Source organism: Lemur catta, chromosome 8 (genome assembly GCF_020740605.2).
Source record: "Lemur catta isolate mLemCat1 chromosome 8, mLemCat1.pri, whole genome shotgun sequence".
Taxonomy (NCBI): Eukaryota; Metazoa; Chordata; class Mammalia; order Primates; family Lemuridae; genus Lemur; species Lemur catta.
Genome location: NC_059135.1, coordinates 23,810,714 through 23,831,457, shown reverse-complemented (window position 1 = coordinate 23,831,457; position 20,744 = coordinate 23,810,714). Strand labels below are relative to the sequence as shown.

The following is a 20,744-nucleotide window of genomic DNA, read 5'->3' as shown; positions in this document are numbered from 1 at the left end:
CTTCTAGACGATTAATAGTAAACTCAATTATTACCTGAATATGATCTATATTATGACTTACCTGGGCTTTTAATCCCATTTTATGTAGCTTTCGTCCCTTGATAAATCCTTTCATTCCATTTTCCACCAGAAAAAGGCTAATGCCATGGGCTGGAGAGCGAGCTTCACGATTTGTGACTGCTACTACAATCACAACATCACTTAACCACCCATTAGTGATGAACACCTGCAAAACCCCAAGTACACTGTAATGCATCACAGTAATTCAGATCCATGGGCAAGTTATGATTAGGGGAAGCTACTCAAGAATACTAAAGCAGACAAGATATGTTTTATACCTCTCTCAGTACCCTATCCAAGAATTTGCAAGGTTGATTATTTACACATGAAGTTATCAAGGATCAGTGAAAAATTACCCAATGCTTCAAAGAATGAAGCCTATACATTTTCTTCTCATTATTAATATTATATTATGTTTATAATATAATTATATTATATTATAAATAATATAAATAATAAAATAAGTAATAAAATAAGATTATTTTTTTAAAAAATAAAACCAAATTATCTATTAAAATGATAAATTGTATTTTAGAAGGAAGTCACTGATAAGGAAATATTCTCTAAATGGCACTTTTATTAAAGTATTTGTACTCTTAGATTTACCAGTTTTTGAAAAGGTCTAGTTTTGTTTTTTATAATTCATGGCCTCCTTTTTTCAAAATGGCCTAAATAAGAGAGACTATGATTAAGGAGGAAAAAAACAACAAACTAAATAGGAGAAATTATAGATGATATTGATTCAGAAAATGAAATATACCCAGAGCAAATATTACTATAACTTTTCATTCTGCATCTTTTCTATGTCATCCAAACCACTTTCGTGGCTTTAGTTGCCTTTTACATGCTGATTACTACAAGTCTTTATCTAAGCCACATTTCTTGCTAGGATCTAGACGTGTATACCTACCTTTCTAACAAAGTTATAAGAGAATTCTCCTTGTAAATAGACTTTCTCAGTTTCTTTCCTAATTATGACGTCAAAATTTGAATAGGGCTGAAATTATCCCTGATGAGGGCTAATATTTTTTGGGGGGTATTAAATGCTTATAAAATAACAGATCCGCATGGTAGGTATTATATAGATAGGGTGCAAAGTTACAAAGAAACAGAAAAAAATAACTCTCCATGAGTACATAATACAAACATCATTGTGAATTTCCTTTCTCATCTTTTTTCTTTTAATATAGTTAAAATTATTTGATGTGTGCATTTTATATCCTGCTTTTCATTTAATATTAATATATAATTATTTTCCTATACTGTTAAAAACTGTGTTGGTATTTTAATGATTGCATTAGTTCAGACATACTATATTTGCTTACACATTCCTTTACTTTTACTTGCTTTTAATTGTTTTTACTATTCCTAATGGAATTTTTGAAACAGAGTCTGTGGTACCTTTCCTGGGTGGTTCCCACAGAAGCCCACAACTGAGCAGACTAGGCCTGCTTAGAAAGCTAGAGGCATAAGACAATGTGGTTCCCATTTCACTTTTGACCAAATATCCCACTCTTTTTTCAAAACAAGCCCTCTATACGCAGGGAGTTAACTGATTATATGTTGGAGTTGGCACCTGTTTATTCTTAGGATGACCAATTTAGACTAATATTTATTAGAGTATATTTGAAAAACACCAGTGACTCACTTTTGTAAATGCAAAGTTATTAGCTTACATAAACAAACAAAAACTAGTCCTTCAGCAGACCCTGGAACATAATTGCCCAAAGACTTCCTTGAATTCTATCTCTGATACTTTTCTCTCCTAGGATCTTGTGAAACAATTCTTGATATTTATAAAAAACTTTTTTCCCAATATTTCATCAACATAAAGTTTAGGTATTGTTTGTCCCATATTTGGGCAATGTGAGCCTTACATTCCCCTTTTCTGGTTTGAGAAGGGCTGTTTGGAAGCTAAAACAACCTTTGCCATCTTAGTGAAGGAACATGCAAAACGGAACATAGAAGAGACTACCACCGATCTTATGCAATATAAATGTTGTAAATTTCTGTCTCCCAAAACATCTAAACTCAATTTCTGTGTGAATTCTTAGATTTAATAGAACCAACACTGAGTAGTATTTGAGACGTTATTATCCACGGCACGACTCTGGAAACAAGGGCTATGGAATTCCCTCTTTACACACCTTGCTTCCATTCAGAATCCAGTCACTGCCATCCCTTTTGGCATTTGTTCTTACTCCTTGCAAGTCGCTGTAATTGAAAGAAAAGATAAAATTCATCAACTGGTAAAAATTAAATTGTACAAATGTATGTACGTATGTATGTCATAAGATTATTCAAACTGGTATGCCATTATAAAAAGTGTCTAATATTAGGCACATTCACACAATTGCAATAAAAAATCATGTCTGATGTCTTAATATTATAAATCACTTATACAAATAAATATATGATTAAGAATAGATAAACTAGCCAGATTTTATAGAGTGGTTGGACTCAGATGACATTTCAAGATTATGTGTCACTATGTACTTAGCTGCCTTTATATACCTTGGCTCCTTCTCCTATCTCTATTCATCCAAAGTTTAGCTATTAAAAAAACTGTCTCAAATGCCATTTTCTCTAACAAACCTGCTCTAAAAGTAGACTAGATTATTTTTCTAAATATAAAATAAACAAATACTGGTAACTAAAATATGAAGAATATAGGCAGTGTATTCCAAAGGAGAAAAATAATTTAAAAATAATTTTACTTCCTGGAATGAAGATTTTTAAAATATATCCTTCCAATATTTTTCTATGGACATAGATATACCCATATATGCATTTTCATAAAATTAGAATCCTACTTGTGATTTTGATCTCTTAACAATATCTAATGTTTTTCTATAATTTTTATTAGCTTCACAGAATGTCATCATATGGATTTATCATAATTTTTTTAAAGCAATCCTATTGTCAAACACTTAAGTACCCCACATCAAAAAGCTTCATGTATAAATAGTACACATCACTTACTGCTGTGAAATTTTTCTGATTCTTCTTTTTGTATGTGATCTTTATATTTTATACTCCATGGCACTTTTTTTAAAGTTACTCTTTGTATTAGGCAGAATAATGACCCCCCCAAATATCAGGTCCTAATCCAGGAATCTGTGTTACCTTGTATGGAAAGAGAGTCTTGCAGATGTGATTAACTTAAGGATCTCGAGATGGAGAGATCATCGTGTTTTATGTGGATGAGCCCTTACTGCAATCACAAGCATCCTTATAAGAGAGAGGCAGAGGAAACTTCACAGACAGAAAAGAAGGCAATGTGACCACACAGGCAAAGATTGGAGTGATGAGGCAACAAGGCAAGGAATGCTGGCAGCCACCAAGAGACAGAAGAGGCAAGGAGTGGATTCTTCCCATAACCTCTGGAGGGAATGTGCCCTGCTGACACCTTGATTTGGGCCCAATAATACTGACTTTGGACTTCTGGCCTTCAGAACTATAAGAGAATAAATTTCTGTTGTTTTAAGCCACCAAGTTTGTGGTAATTTGTCACAGAAGCCATAAGGAAACTAATATACTCTTAGAGTATTTACCTTGAATTTCAGTTATTAATAAAAATGTATTATCTTTCCCAGCTACCCCACTTATCTGACTCATTCTTCCTGAGGATATGGTGTACATCAAGATCATGTTCATCTGCCCTGTGCCTAGCATATTGCTTTGCACATAACAGGCATTCAATTAACATTTGTTGAATTACATTATTAAAAATGCCAAGTATACAGAAAAGAGTTAAAATAGCAAGCCCAAGACTGCTGTTCTTCGAAAGGCCTGTTGCAATGTTGCCCATGGCCAGCATCTGAGAGACTGGATTTCAGAACTCGTAAGAGGGGCTTACTGTGTCTAAACTGTGCAAACAATGTGGTTTATGCTGAATGCCTGCTTTCCTTCTGGGAATCTCAACTCTTGACACGTTAGGCAGAGGGTGCCTATGAGATCAGTCTCCAATAAAACCCTGGCATGAGCTGCACCTTGGTAGACAATACTTCACACATGTTCTAACTTGTGGCTGAAGGAATTAAGCATGCCCTATGTGACTTCACTGGGAGAGAACTCTTGAAGTTGCTCCTGGTTTTCTATGGTTTGCCCATGATACTTCTTTGGCTGATTTTGCTTTGTATCCTTTACTGTAATAAATCCTAGCCATGATGCAATATAAGCTGAGTCTTATGAGTCTGGGAATAGTCTTATTGAACCTGGGAATAGTCTTGAGGATCTCAAACACACCCAGATATTAGAAACATGAATTGCAATTATCCATTACACATCTAACTTCAAACATCATAGGTAAGTTTCAGGAGGAGATCGCATAACATAGAGCCACCTATTTGAAAGACGTTAAATGACAGACATATGTGAACCAATCTGTAGCTTGATTATCATCAAAAGGGTGGATGTTGACAGTGGACATTTTGAAGCTGAATGCTGTTGTATTCTGACATCATAATTTTCATCATAAATATCAGTTATTGAAGTCTGTACATAGTTTATGAAAACAATTCTACACAGGGACATATCAAAGAAAATATAAAGGTAATGACATAGCTCAGTTTGTATACTTACATTTTTGAAGGGTAAACATGAAATATTAAAAATTGTTTAAAAATATACTACTTAGTAATGCTAAGAATTCTGATCCTCACAATAATCCTGTTAAGTATCATTATCTCAATTTCACTGATATAGACACTGAGGCTCAGAGATTTTACCCAAAATCACACAGCTGGTGTCAGAATACTCTAACTCCAACACAGTCATCAATTTGCTCTATGAACTTGGTCAAAATACTTCATTTGTCATTTTCTTTCTTCCCCTTATATAAAGAACACAATTATCTCTATATTCCAGACAGATTATTATAATAGCCAAATAAAATCAACATGAAAAAATTTATAAAATGCTAAAGTAACATACAAATTAAACATAATTGTACACAATGAAGCCTCCTATGTACAGGGGAGGGGAAAGGCAGTGAAATTTTGGACGTTTTCCAGCAATTGCAGCCTTTCTCATGGAGGCCAAATCAAAGCATGAATACAGACAGCGGCCAACCTATCTGAGGGCAGACAAAATGAATCATGTCCCATCTTCTCTATCCGTTTCCTCCATGATTTTCCTTATTTCTCACCATAATTACTCAACCCTCTGTTACTCTTCTTCATCTGCAGCTTTTCTCTGTTCTTGCATTCTCTTACCTTTACTCATCTCTCTAAATATCTGACTGATTTGCTATCCTCCCATGACTCTCACTGACCTTCCCTCCCCCCAGATCTGGCTATTTTCTCCATTCTCATTCCTTCTTAATTACATATACCTAACCACAGACGAGGGCAGAAAGTTTAAACAAAAATCAAATGAGCTTTTGTTTGCATGTGTAAGTTGGACATAAATCAAGATCTCATTTATTCTCTTGCTTCTAGGTAAAAGCTAACATGCCGTGGGTTAGAACTGAAACGTACTGATCACAGAGCTAAAACAATTCAATCTGCATACTGGCAGCCAGCCAGTTATCTTAGAGAATGAAATTAAAACCAAAGGAAGAAGATTAAATTTCTACTTGTGTAGATCACATTATTTAGGCAACAAAGTGAACAAAAACCTTTTATCTTCGGCAAAGTTAAGTATCAGTATTGGCCTGTAATTATAGATTTATACCTTGAAGAGAAAAATACAATTTTAGCATGTTGCTAAGTGACACTATTGAATATTAAGAAATGTAAAAATTAATAATACTATCAAAAAAGAAAATTTAGGCTCACGCCTGTAATCCTAGCACTCTGGGAGGCCGAGGCGGGTGGATCGCTCGAGGGCAGGAGTTCGAGACCAGCCTGAGCAAGAGCAAGACCCCGTCTCTACTAAAAATAGAAAGAAATTATCTGGCCAACTAAAAATATATACAGAAAAAAATTAGCCGGGCATGGTGGCGCATGCCTGTAATCCCAGCTACTCGGGAGCCTGAGGCAGTAGGATCGCTTGAGCCCAGGAGTTTGAGGTTGCTGTGAGCTAGGCTAACACCATGGCACTCACTCTAGCCCGGGCAACAAAGCGAGACTCTGTCTCAAAAAAATAAAATAAATAAAATTTATCAGCATAAATTAGTAGCACCTGACCTTCGCAGAAACAAATCCTGGGTTTTTTTGTACTACTTCACCGCATCTTTACACTCTTATTTTGCACTACCTGCTTCCTGTTGGCCCATAAGGCCCTGCTCTCCTTGACATAAATCATCTCCCTTCCCATTCTAGCCTGTCAAATTACTTCCTCCTCTCTCCACTTCCTGTCACCACCCAATTAGTGTGTATTCTTTGCTTCTGTTTTCTCAATAACCTCACTCCCTTTTAAAGTTTTCTGCCCCTCCTCGCTACTGAAATCACAGTGAAAAGATCATCGGTGGCCTGCCATGAACTCTTCATTCTCGACATTACTAACCCCTCCTTCTTATCCTACTGCCGCCTTTCCAACTGACTTTCCTTTTCACTTATAACAGACAGCACATGTCTAGACTTTTTTCAAACTCTCAATCCATCTCTCTGTTGCTCCATTTTCTTTCGTACAGTTCTAAACGAAACAATCCCCACAGTTTACTCCTTGGTCCCTTTTTTGTCCTTCCACTTTTCCCCTTGAGCATCAGGTCCTGCTATGTGGAAGGTCTTCCCCCAATTCTTACATAACTGGTTCCTTCTCTTTCATCAGATCTCAGTTTAAATATTAATACAACCACTTGTCACAGGTCTTTCTTAGTATTTATATCTACATTTGTTTTTCCCTCTTTCACCAAACACAAACATCCCATTAGTCTATAGCATAGCACTCTGTTTCCTTCACAATACTTATCATAATTTATAATTATAAATGTATTTGTTTGCTTCTTCTTGTCATTCTCCTCAATAAGTACAGAGACCACATCTGTTTTGCTCACCACTGTATACCTGGCATATTAAAGGCACTTACTAAATAACCAGCAAACGACTGAATACATGATCTTATTTATTCCCACTGCATCAATTCTGGCTTATTTAAGAAAGACTTTACGTATTTATTTATTTATCTATTTATTTCCTTGAGACAGGGTCTCATTCTGTCACCCAGGCTAGCATATAGTGGCACTATCATAGCTCACTGAAACCTCAAACTCCTAGGCTCAAGTGATCTGCCTGGCTCAGCCTCCTTAGTGTCTGGGACTACAGGCCTGCAGCATTACACCCAATTAATTTACTTGTATTTTTTTGTAGAGATAGGTCTCGCTATGTTGCTCAGGGTAGTCTTGAACTCCTGGCCTCAAGCAATCCTTCCTCCTTGGCCTCCCAAAGTGCTGGATTACAGTTGTGAGCCACCATGCCCAGTCTATGAAAGACTTTTATTTTTTTTATTTTTATTTTTTTTTTTGAGACAGAGTCTTACTCTGTTGCTCGGGCTAGAGTGCCGTGGCGTCAGCCTAGCTCTCAGCAACCTCAAACTCCTGGGTTCAAGCGATCCTCCTGCCTCAGCCTCCAGAGTAGCTGGGACTACAGGCATGCGCCACCATGCCCGGCTAATTTTTTCTATATATTTTTAGTTGTCCAGTTACTTTTTATTTTTAGTAGAGACAGGGTCTTGCTCTTGCTCAGGCTGGTCTCGAACTCCTGACCTCAAGTGATCCTCCCGCCTTGGCCTCCCAGAGTGCTAGGATTACAGGCATGAGCCACTGCGCCCGGCCGATGAAAGACTTTTAAAACCTGTTGCTACTCCTCCATGACTCCAGAGTTCCAAATACACTTTTTGACAAGCTGCTTGACATTTACATGTGACTTGCCCCACATCTAAAATTCATCATGCTGAAAATTCAACTCATAATCCACCATTTTATTTTCATAAAACTATGTTAGTATCTCAAACAGAGCACATACTAAAATCCACTTCATTGTTATTTTCCTACTGAGTTTTACTTGAGGTCATGAATTATGTGTTCATCTTTGTTTTCCTCCCAGTACCCAGTTCAGAGTCTTATATAACCAAGTACTGAGAAAATGTAAGGGCTTCCAAGAATTCAAAGCCAATTACATGTTGACTTACCTTCCAGCCCCAGGCTCTGTCATTGCTATGGCACCAATACATTTGCCTGCAGTCATCTGGGGGATGAATTGCTTAATCTGTTCTTCTGAGCCATAGTTTGCAATATAGGGCATGACAATATCTGAATGAAGATTAAAACCTGGGCCTGAACAATTTGAATATGCTCTTGGGGAAAAAAAAACAAGAAGAAAATTTAAAACACAAAATAGTTATTCTGTTTTCAGTTTCTTTGATTTTCAATTAAAAAATGACTAATGCAACAACAAAGTATTAAAGTTTTTAATCACATTGTGTTGTCATAGCCTGTCTGCTCACAAACCTGTGATGACATCCCTGAACGTTTTCTCTTTTTGTTTTTACTAATCTTTTAATTTCTGGTTCTATCATAATAACAGTGCTCTAACAAAGCTCAATAAACACTTATTTAATGAATTAAGAGGTAAAATATTTTAAAATAGAAATCACCTACAATTGTATTCTCCTAACACAGCAACTATTTTTATTATAATCTCTTCTATTTTACACTGAATTTTCAGTTGTCCAACAAGATTAGAAATCATTTCTTTTTTAATCATCTCAGAAAGGTGAGCAGTATGCTTACAAAACAAGACTCAACCTCAAATGTCTCCATACTTACTGCTCCTCCCAAACAATAGCTGCAGAGTACAAGTCCCCACCAATACCACCATGATGTTCTGCAATATTGACACCAAGCAGTCCTTGTTTTCCGGCTTTTTCCCAAAGCTCCCTACTCACTTCTCCAGCTTTCTCCCATCTGCAAATGACAAATATTTTAAAGTCAATATTTTTGTATTGTTTAAATGGCCACAACTTTGAATTTATGAACGGTTTTGTGCAAAAATGTCCTCTCAATGTAAGGTAACTGTTGACACTGGCCGTACACTTTTAATTGCACCTGACTTTTTTACACTTCTTTTCTCTTCTTTACTTCTTTATATCTGCCACTTCTTCCTCTCAACCTTGACTATTTATTAGACTTGAAAATTATACCCACTGGTAATCACTGATGTAGTTTTGCTAAGCCGGTGCTCTAAGGGTGCAAGCTAAGTTGTGTCATGTATGGGAATTAATGCAACTTGTCCTTTGTAAAGGCAATTCTCCTCAGCATATTTGCTTAAAGTGCTGAATTTATGGGACAAGCATATCAAAGCTGACAAAGTAGGCAACCTCATTCATTACAGTTTAAATGGGAACAACAGGAGAGCAGAAGCACCTTGCAGCATAGCTCTGTCAAAGGAATTTCTGAAAACATTAGATGTTTGGGTAATATCAGCTTTTATCCTTTAAAAATGAGACTGGAAAGCCAGGCACAGTGGCTCATGCCTGTAATTCCAGCACTTTGGGAGGCTAAGGTGGGAGGATTGTTTGAGGCCAGCAGTTTGAGACCAGCCTGGGCAACAGTGAGACCACATCTCTAAAAAAATAAAAATAGGCCGGGCGCGGTGGCTCACGCCTGTAATCCTAGCACTCTGGGAGGCCGAGGCAGGTGGATCGCTCGAGGTCAGGAGTTCAAGACCAGCCTGAATGAGACCCCGTCTCTACTAAAAATAGAAACAAAAATTATCTGGACAACTAAAAATATATGTAGAAAAAATTAGCCAGGCATGGTGGCACATGCCTGTAGTCCCAGCTACTCGGGAGGCTGAGGCAGAAGGATCGCTTAAGCCCAGGAGTTTGAGGTTGCTGTGAGCTAGGCTGATGCCATGCCACTTACTCTAGCCCGGGCAACAAAGTGAGACTCTGTCTCAAAAAAATAAATAAATAAATAAAAATAAAATAAAATAAAATAAATTAGCCAGGCATGGTCAAGGCTGCAGTGAGCTATGATTCATCAGGCCACTGCACTCCAGCCTCAAAAGACTGAGACCCTGTCTCTTAAAAAAAAAAAAGGCAACCCATGGAATGGAGGAAAATATTTTCAAATCATATATCTGATAAGGGACTGTCTAGGATATATAAAGAATTCTTACAACTCAATAATTAAAATAAATACCTCCCCCACAAAGAAAAAAAATCTGAGAATTTTTTTAAGTGGTAGATATAGGTAGTAAGATATGAAGTATTTTAAAATACTGATTGAAAGTAGATATAGACACCATAAGAGATTTTTAAAAAAGAATGATTATACATGTGTTTTAATATAGTTGTTGTTTCAAGTAGCTTTCGAAATATTTTTATTATTGACCCCAAATTTGTCAACTTTTATTATTTTTACTTTCAGCTCTTCTTACCAATTTTTTCTGAAACAAACAAACAAAAAAAATTGGTTTTCAAGACAGGGTCTCACTCTGTTGCCCAAGTGCAGTGGCATCATCATAGCTCACCGCAACCTCCAGCTACTGGGCTCAAGCAATCCTCCTGCCTCAGCCTCCCAAGCAGCTGGGACTACAGGCATTCGACACCACACCTGGCTAATTTTTGTACTTTTTTGTAGAGATGAGGTCTTGCTCCTACTCAGGCTGGTCTCAAATTCCTGGCCTTAAGCAATCCTCCTGCCTCGGCCTTCCAAAGTACTAGGATTACACGTGTGAGCCACCATGCCCAGCCATGGAACAAAATTTAAAAGCAGTGAAAAAAATAAAAGAGATTCTCCAAGAGAAAAGTATACCATGTCTCTCTTGTCTTTAGGAGATAGTTGCTTTTCACCAAAAACTAGTTACAGCTTCTGAGTTTAGCTAATTTTGGTCATTCTTCAAGAAAGTATTAGTAAAAACCTAAAGGAAGCTGTTTTAAAATAATATTTAAAAACGATTCTAAATGTTGTAAAGTACAGACGATCCCTGATTTGTGATGGTTTGATTTATCAACTTTTTGACTTACAATGGTGTGAAAGTGATACGCATTCAATAGAAATCATACTACTAGGACTCTTAGGGCCTTTTTGTTTTTCACTTTCAGTACAGTATTTAATAAATTACAAGAGATATTTAATACTTTATTACAAAACAGGCTTTGTGTTAGATGATTTTGCCCAGCTGTAGTCTAATGTAAGTGTTCTAAGCACATTTAAGGTAGGCTAAGCTAAGCTGTGATGTTCAGTAGGTTAGGTATATCAAACCTCACAAACTTATGATGTTCCTGAACATTTTCTCTATTTTTACTAATCTTTTAATTTCTGGTTCTAACAAAGTAACAGTGCTGAGAATTTTTGTGTTTTTTAAAATGATAACATAAAACAGTGTTAACAGAATAATAATGCATTTTCAGCTTACACTATTTTCAACTTAGGATGGTTTTAGCAGGATGTAACCCCATCCCAAGTCAAAGAGCAACTGTATTTGCACTGAATAAATTTTGGAAACAGCAAAATCTTACTCTAATAGAAGTGACATTTTTTGGAAGCAATCCCAGAAATAAAATAATAATAATAAAGCAAATGACAGATTTGGGTTCAATAAACAGTAGTTAATCAAGAAATATCCAGTAGTAAAAATTCTTAGAGGTAGCCAATTGCCTGTCAAAATTTGTGTTATGTCAGCCTTTTGAGCTTTTCCATATGTTAATCAATTCATGAAGCAGAAAAAGAAAGACCATGAAGCTGACTAGTATTTTTTTGCCACTTAACCATAGTTTTCAAAAATACTACTCTTAGATTAAGTTGCAAATTTTTAAATTTTCTTGTTTTTGTATCGTACATCTTAAAATTCATTTAGAAAGCTCTGAACTAACATAAGAATCCTGAGATCTTACAGTATTATGGTGAAGAGCAATAAAAATGTCAATAAAGCAGGGAACATAGTATTTTTTTCTGTACAACATACAACCTTGTAGGAAATGGTCCTATTGCACTCCTAGTGTATGTTACATTAAAGGAAAATGTGCCACTTACTCTGAGTGATGAGGAATCACTTCTTCTTGAAAAAACTTCCTTACGCTTTCCCGGAAAATGTCATGCTCTGAAGAAAAGATTCTCCTAATTCCTATATCTGTTAATTTTTTAGCAGAAGGAGTTTCTAGTCGTTCTTCCGCTCCAGAATGAGAACATCTTAAAAAACATATGCATTAAGTAAATTAAGTGTATTGTTACTCTTCATACTAAAATTAATGCCACTGAACAGCATGGAAGCCTAATTTTTTTTTCCAGAGACATTTTAGAGGAAGTAGAAAGAATTTGAAATATGACAAACTTGAGTTCATATTTGAGCAACATCACCTTTGACAGGATCTACCTTGCCTAGCTGGTATTAAGAAGTAGTTTATCATTATTCAACTCAGTCTCCACCTCCAAATCCATAAAGAGGGCAATACCTGGAACTAACCACAGGACTGAGTTGAGGGGAAACAGTGTTACAGGATACATTGCTTAAATTATGTAAAATTCAAATAGTACAACAGAATAATACTGATAAATTTTCATGTAATGTACAATGTTTAAAATAATACAAGCTCTCCAAAATTAGTATTTTATCCAGAATCATACAATTTCAAATGGCAAGTACATAAGATGTACACTGCATTGATGGATGTTATCAATACATTACAGAGCCAGTCTGGGTGCAAACCAAAATACCCACCAACCTCTGTAAGGATTCCCGTGGGATTATTCAAGACCCACTCCCATGCACACCAAGCTCAATATGAGACTGCTCTGTAGTTCCTTTAGTCCAATGGTCTTCAGAGTTTTTTTCCCCCTGAGCTACCCCTGAAAGGAATTTTGAAAATCTATGTACTACTTTGTACATTTTCAAGCTCACATCTTAAACTCTTTTTATCATATATTAAAATATTGCCAACAGATATTTTTCTGTTTTGCATTAAATTCTGATTTCAGTTTCTCTCTTCCTTATTTGGACCCCACTTTTTTTCTTTTCTTTTTTAGTCTTTGTCCAGAAAAGACCTATTTCATGTAATTAATCAAAGTAGACTTAAAGGATTTTTTCCCCATAGCTTTTAACTAAACATTTCAATTTTTTTCCCCCTAAAATGGGTTATTTGGTTCTAGTTTTATTTATTTATCTTTGCTTAATGCTATGGACTGAATCATGTCCCCTTAAAATTCATACATTGATTCTTCCCTGGTTTGGGATTTTAGAAGAAAAAAAAAATTCATACATTGAAACCCTAACCCCTAATGTCATTGAATTTAAAGATAGAGTTTAGGAGTTAAGGTTAAATGAGGTCAGAAGGGTGGGGTCTTAATCTGATAGGATTGGTGGTTTTATGAGAAGACATGTTAGTCTCTCAGTCTTTCTCTTTCTCTTCCCCCTTCTGTTCTCCCCGCCAACCCCTACATTCATGCCCAAAGATCATTTGAAGACACAGCAAGAAGGCAGCAGTCTGCAGGCCCGGAAGAGAACCCTCCCCAGGAACTGAATCAGCTGGCACCTTGATATTGGACTTCCCAGCCTCTAGAACTCTGAGAAATAAATTTCTGTTGTTTTAAGTCAGCAGTCCCCGACCTTTTTCCCCACCAGGGACCGGTTTCATGGAAGACATTTTTACTACAGATCAGGGTGGGAAGGTTTCAGAATGATTCAAGTGCATTACACTTACTGTGCAGTCAAATCTCTCTTCTAATGATAATCTGTATTTGCAGCCACTCCCCAGCACTAGCATCATTACCTTAGTTCCACCTCAGATCGTCAGGCATTAGATTCCCATTAGGAGACCACAACCTAGATCCCCGACATGCGCAGTTTACAGTAGGGTTAGTGCTCCTATGAGAATCTAATGCCACCACTGATGTGACATGAGGTGGAGCTCTGGTGGTGATACGAGCCATGGGGAGTGGTTGTAAATACAGATGAAGCTTTGCTGGCTTGCTCACTTTACACCTCCTGCTGTGCAACCCGGTTCCTAACAGGCCACAGACCCTGGTACTGGTCCATGGCCAGGGGCTTGGTGACTGCATCTTTAAGCAACCCAGTCTATGGTTATTTTGTTATGGCAGCCAGAGCTGCTCCAGGTTTATTGTCATTTTGCCCTAGGCTTACCTTTTATATGCAACTTTTAATTGAGCTTTATTTGTTAATATAACCTGAGATGCCTTTTAGAGATTACCAAAGCACTGGTGAAAGAACCGCTGAGCTAATGCCAGCCCTGAGATGCCTTTTAAATGATAACCTTTAGCTGTGAACATTTAATACAGTTTTTATAGTTGGTCTGCTTTTTGTTTTCATAAGCATTTTTCTGATTACTGTACTGTTATCCAAAATCATTTTAATGGCTTATCCATTCATTTAGTTAACAAATACCGAGTACCTATTCTGTGCCAAACATTGTTCTATCTAGTAACTTGGAATACAATAACGAACAAAGGACTAAAATGAGGGCAAAGATCCCTGCCTTCAAACTTACACTCTAGCAAGGGGAGACTGAATGATAATAAATGATAAACACAGTAAATAAGCCAATAACATAATACCTTAAGAGGTGATAACTAATACGAAAAAATAGAAGTAGAGAAGGGATCAGGAGTGTGTGTCTGGGGAGAGGTAGGGACAGAGGTTTCAGTATGAAATAGTGCAGTCAGGGTAGGTTAAACTAGAAAGATGAGATCTGAGCAAACCCTTGAAGGTCACAGAGGGAACCAAGCACATTTCTAGAATACAAACAAATTAGGACAAAAGAACTAGAGCAAAGTCTGCAAGTCTGGACAGTGTCCAATGTGTAATGGAAAGAGCAAGAAGACCAAGTGTGGATGGGGTGGATTGAGTGATAAGAGTAGTAGGTGAGAGGTCAGAGATAACCAGGGACCAGGACACACAGGGGGGCATGCAGATCACTGTCATGTTGCAGCCAATAAACTAAAATCTACTTTAACTTTATAATTGAAATGATTGGGCCGGGCGTGGTGGCTCACACCTGTAATCCTAGCACTCTGGAAGGCCGAGGCGGGAGGATAGCTCAAGGTCAGGAGTTCGAGACCAGCCTGAGCAAGAGCGAGACCCCGTCTCTACTAAAAAAAAAAATGGAAAGAAATTAGCTGGACAACTAAAAATATATATAGAAAAAATTAGCTGGGCATAGTGGCACATGCCTGTAGTCCCAGCTACTGGGGAGGCTGAGGCAGAAGGATCGCTTGAGCCCGGGAGTTTGAGGTTGCTGTGAGCTAGGCTGACGCCACAGCACTCTAGCTCTGGCAACAGAGTGAGACTTTGTCTCAAAAAAAAAAAAGAAAGAAAGAAAGAAATGATTGGCTCCAAATTCTTGCTAGTAGAAACAAAACTACAAAGCACATATTTTTCCACATAGATTTTCCATACTTGAGATTTTTCCTCAGGAAGAAACATGCTGAGACTAGGAACCTGAGGCTCTAGGACACTGAATCATTTGTCAACATGGTGAGTAAAAAATAGAGTCAGAATTTTCATTTAAGTCTGCACAGATCTTAAAACGTTATAGCCCATATTGTGTTAGGGAAATCTTTGCAATATTTCTAAGTAAAATACACTAAGACACAGGAAAGCAAAAGAAATTCCAAAAGAATTAAGACTTTCAGGTCAGTCAAAGGTGTTTAAGAGAGAATATGCAGTGGGAAGAAAATCAAAACACTTGGCAGCAAATTTGTTGAACATCTATTTCTTAGTCTAAAGACAAGAAAACTGTACTGAAAAAAAATTGGCTTTTTTCCCCTAAGGCAATAAAACTGCTACCAATCTTACTGGCTAGGCTGTAATTTTTTTAAAGCCTCATTTACATTTTAAAAGGGAAACAATCTCCACCAGCACCTTCCAGGACACCTAGGTAGCTGGTTATAAACATACAATCTCAGGCCTCATCCCAGACCTACTGAATCAGAATCTGTACTAGTAACAAGATCCCTAAGTAATCCATATATGTTAATATATTAAAGTTCAAGAAGCCTGTTCTAATAAAACTACAGCCCCTGGCCCATTCAGAGGAGCCCTTAGGTTTTCCCTTTTCCAATATTCTCAATATGACGGTAGATTTTCTTCCCATACTTCAACCAAAATAACTTCTATTAAGGCAGACATTAAGGGATCTGCAAAAATGTAAAACAATGTAATTCTTTTCACTTTTTTCCGTTTGTTGAGGAAAAGTTATTTTTCATAAAAATGTTATTTATGTTGACATGTAATGGGCTTATTATTGTTACTTTTATTTGTTTATTTATTTATTTATTTTGAGACAGAGTCTTGCTCTGTGGCCAGGGCAGAATGCAGTGGCATCATCATAGCTCACAGCAACCTCAAACTCCTGGGCTCAAGTGATCCTCTTGCCTCAGCCTCCCCAGTAGCTGGGACTACAGGCCCACACCAACACACCCAGCTAATTTTTTCTATTTTTGGTAGAGACAGGGGTCTTGCTCTTGTTCAGGCTGGTCTCGAACTGCCGACCTCAAGCAATACTCCCACCTCAACCTCCCAGAGTGCTAGGGTTACAGGCGTGAGCCACCATGCCTGGCCTATTACTGTTACTTTTAATGAACTAAATATTTGTAAAATATCTCAGTTTTGTAAAACACCTATTGCTATTGATATAGATAGATATAACCTACATAAACAAAAGATCTTTGGAGTCCCCTAACTTTAATAGCATAAAGGAGTCCTGTTATCAAAAAGTTTGAGGATTACTGTCATATGATGTCCCAGGGAAGAATTTGTTAAAATACGTGTATCCTAAAGAAAACACACCTTCTTGGTGAAGCCTTCACAACCCCCCCCCCCCCCAGGAAGGGTAGACATTCCCTCTCACAGCTCTTACAGCATCTTTCAGTACTTTACAACGCTGGTGTAATTAGCTAATTTACTGGTCCTTTTACCGTTATTAAATAATGAATTCTCGGTTCTTCCAGTTTGTTTACTCAATGAATGGATTTTATGCTTTATTCGGTATCTGAAACTTAATCTTATTGTAAACACCATCTTAATAGTCACCGAGCCATTTAAGACTTCACTCCTCCGCATTTAGCTAAAGGATCTGTTAATAAATCTAATTTCCTTGCCAGTTAATTCCCTCACCAAGTCATTTCTATCCCGGATTACTTGTCTCGGACACTTCTGGTCCGCGCCGCGTGAGAGTCCAATTCTCAAGGTCACCATCAGGCAGCCTGTCTAAACCGCAGCGGCTACCAACTATCACAGTTTACTGGGCCAAAGGTCGCAGTCCCAGCTCTGGCAGCTGCGCCCAGGAGGTGACCAAGTCCCCACCCCGCAACTTGCGGGAACTCTGCAAAACGCCGTTCCCGGGTCCCACCCTGCAGGCCACTGAGCCAGGCGGGCTGGACCGGGGCCCCGGAGAGAGCGTTTGACCGAATCTTTCTCTGCATGGTGGGGTTGTCAGTTCTGGGAGCTGCACGGCCGACACCCCTGCTCCTCCACCAAGAAGCCAGTCACACCCAGGTTCTGGAAGCCGGGGGACAAGGCTGAGCACTAGCTCTGGGCCTGAGAGTGGGGCGACCCCCGCTCCAAGTCCCCCAAGACGGCGGGTGTCGCCCCTCCCCGGGCGGACGGCAGGCCCGGCGGGCACTCACCTCGCGGCGGGCGGCGGGCGCGGCGCACAGCGGCTGCCCAGGAGGCGCAGGGACCCGCGGAGGAGGCGGGAGACCATGGCAGCAGCTACTAGAGGCGGCGGGGACGACGGACGCGGTGGCTGGATGCCTCAGTTCCTCTGCGTCTTGGGGCGGGGCCCGGGTGGGCGGACTGCCGGCGGGGGGCGTGCCACCCCGCAGCCCGCCCGGCGGCCGTGTCGCCCCGTGCGCGCCCTGCCGGGCCCGCGGCCTGGGCGGCTCCGCGGGCGGAGTGTCGCCCGTGCAACACGCCCCTCGAGAGCTTTATCAGTCTTAGGATTCTAAAAGAGAAACTGCTGACTTTCCCTGCAGCATTATTTATCTAAGCAGTTGAGCTATGGAGTCCCCCAAAGGCTCCCAAATACATAACCACAAAAATTGACGTGAAGTTTATTTTGTAACACTGGAAATTGGTTTATGTCACATAGACAACTATATAAATACTGTATTCAAAAAATTGTGCTGTTATCATTTGTTCTTGAAAAATGTAGGGGCTACTTCCTGAAAAAATTTAAAATATATTTAATATGCAAATAAAAAACGCAATGTAGTTTTCCTTGAATTCATATCTTGCCATTTCCGTTTTACTCAGGTCATCAACTGTTTGATAATGTCCATTTCATTTCAAGGAAGTCTGACCTCTTGAGATTCGCAATTCTTTTTTTGTAATAGAAAATATCTGAAGGCTTTTGGACTCTAAAGAAAGTGCAGACTGGATTTCTGCGGAGGTTAAGCAGAATATTAAGGCCATTCTAACAGTCAAGGACAGCTACCATGGGCCTGACATGGTGAAAGTGAAAAAGAGACATTTTGTATTAGAAATCAACAACTGACAACTAACTCAAGGTAGGGCATAAATAAAAAGTTTTAGAAAGTTTTAATTATAAACAATTAGAAGAATGTGAACATTTTTACTTGACAGAGGGAACACAGAACTCCACCAGTCTTGCTAGAATGCTGGACCTGCCAGCCTGCCATCCCTACCTCTACATCTGTGTATTAGCTTCATGGGACCAAACACAAGGTGATAATTAGCTGATCAAGTAACCCACCAGTGTGGGGCAATAAGGGACCTGTGAAGGAAAAGACAAAAAGTTTTTTCTCTGTGCTGGTACTCAACACACTCCACGTCACTTCCAATCACCCCAATGTACAGGGGTTTTTCCTGCACATACCAAGTAATTTTACAACAGACACTGGGTATCCAATAATTCAATTCAATTCTCATGCTATCTACCTGCAGATAGGGTCAGGGTCCACAGATTGAGCAAGTAGGGCTCAATCCCATAAGACTGCCCCCACTCCAGAAGCCAATGGCAAGTCCCAGATTGTGAACTGTACTTTTGACCAATCAGCTATATATTGGAGTTCCCAAAATCCGCCTCCATGTGCTTCATAATTTGTAGGATGGCTCATAGAACTCAGGCAAACACTTTACTTAAGTTTATGGGTTTATTATAAAGGCTATAACTCAGGAGCAGCCAGATGGAAGAGATGCATAGGGCAGGGTATTGGGGGTGGGGCTGTGAAGCTTCCATTCCTCTCTGGCCCACCACCCTCCCAACACTTCCATATGTTCAGCAACCTGAAAGCTCATCAAAGCTCCTTGTTTTTATAGAGCTTAATCTCGACTCAACCACCCTTCACTTGTCCTGGAGGTTGGTAAGTGGGACTAAAAGTTCCAACATTCTACTCCTCTGATCACTTGCTTTTCTGGCACAAGCCCCATCTGGGTCTATGTAGGGGCCCCAGCTTAAGTCACTGCGTTAGCATAAACTCAGGTGTTATGACAGGGGCTAGTTATGGGTAACTAAAGATACTCCTATCACTCAGGAACTTCCAAAATTTTTAGGAACTCTGACAGGAACCAGGGACAAAGACCAAATATATTTCATATTATACCACAGAACCCTTCTCCTGCATGGTCTTGCCGAGCCTGTGAAAAATGAGGATAATAATCAAAACACTTCAGTGTGCCTTAGTATGGTTGTTGAGAATTGCTATCAGCAACAGCACTTGTTGAATCAGAATATTTGATGATGAGTTACAGTATTCTGGGTAGTTAACAAGTCTCACAGGTGACTTCTACACACTAAAGCATGTGAAATGATTGACGAGATGTTTCATGTAAGGTGCACAGTGTAGGGGTTGGCACATAACACTCAGAAAATATTAACTGTTTTTACTGTCCTCCACTTAACATACTCACAAACCTCTACTCTTTCAGGTCATGGTCACTTTTAACAATCACCTTTGTAATCAATTAGACAAAAATTATTTTTTTCTCATTCAAATAATTGGCTCTAACAGTGATATTTCTGATCAAGTAAAATGGTACTGAGGTGGAACTGTAGAGGAGCTATTTGGGACATGCGGGCCTTTGTGATACTCCTCAAATCAAGTTATGTTGGTTGCTGTGTTTCTAGACTGTAAGGTCAGGCATGCCCATGTAGATGACACAGGAAAGACTTTTCCAGGGACTTTAGGAAATTTTTTTTTTCTTTTTTTTTCTGGAACACTTCTCGAATTTGCACGTCATCCTTACGCAGGAGCCATACTAATCTTCTCTGTATCATTCCAATTTTATATGTGCTGCCAAAGCAAGCACAGACTTTAGGAATTGCTGCCAGTATCCTTAGGAAATACAGTAATGTAAGAAACCCCAATTCTTCTAATTTCAAAGGAAGTACAGTTAGCCCACTGAATCTGCAGGTTCTGCATCTGAGGATTCAACCAACCTTGGATTGAAAATATTTCAATAAATAAATAAATAAATAAACCCAATCAAAAGTAATGCTATAAAAATAAATAAAAAACAATGTAGTATAACTATTTACCTAGTATTTACATTATGTTAGATATTATAGATAATCTAGAGATGATTTAAAGTATATAGGAGCATGTGTGTAGGTTATATGTAAATATCATGCCATTTAACACAAGGGACTTGACCATTCATGGATTGTGGTATTCAAGGGGTCCTGGAACCAATGCCCCGAGGATACAAAGTGCCACTGTCCACTGGGATGTGTGCCTGCTCCTACCCGCCCTTCTGGAGCTTGCTAATCTTTCTTGGCAGTTCTCCTCCATGGCTGGAAGTGTACCTTCTAAATAAACT

General features: G+C 38.6%; 1 protein-coding gene and 1 non-coding gene across 2 annotated transcripts in view; both read right to left on the bottom strand.

Moving 5' to 3' along the window:
* The window catches only part of ACADL (acyl-CoA dehydrogenase long chain), a 35,043-nt gene extending 17,290 nt beyond the window's left edge, over positions 1 to 17,753 (bottom strand). The window contains exons 1-6 of the mRNA XM_045559519.1: positions 17,591 to 17,753; positions 11,984 to 12,139; positions 8,771 to 8,908; positions 8,134 to 8,298; positions 2,208 to 2,274; positions 62 to 226 (exon numbers count right to left, since the gene is read on the bottom strand). Of these exons, the coding sequence (XP_045415475.1) occupies positions 62 to 226; positions 2,208 to 2,274; positions 8,134 to 8,298; positions 8,771 to 8,908; positions 11,984 to 12,139; positions 17,591 to 17,667 (768 nt within the window). The 5' untranslated portion in view covers positions 17,668 to 17,753. The remainder of the gene's footprint in view (positions 1 to 61; positions 227 to 2,207; positions 2,275 to 8,133; positions 8,299 to 8,770; positions 8,909 to 11,983; positions 12,140 to 17,590) is intronic.
* A 2,377-nt stretch (positions 17,754 to 20,130) lies between these two features.
* Positions 20,131 to 20,234, bottom strand: LOC123644200. Its single transcript, XR_006737026.1, has one exon. It is a non-coding gene; the product is annotated as a U6 spliceosomal RNA (small nuclear RNA).
* Positions 20,235 to 20,744: the final 510 nt, after the last annotated feature.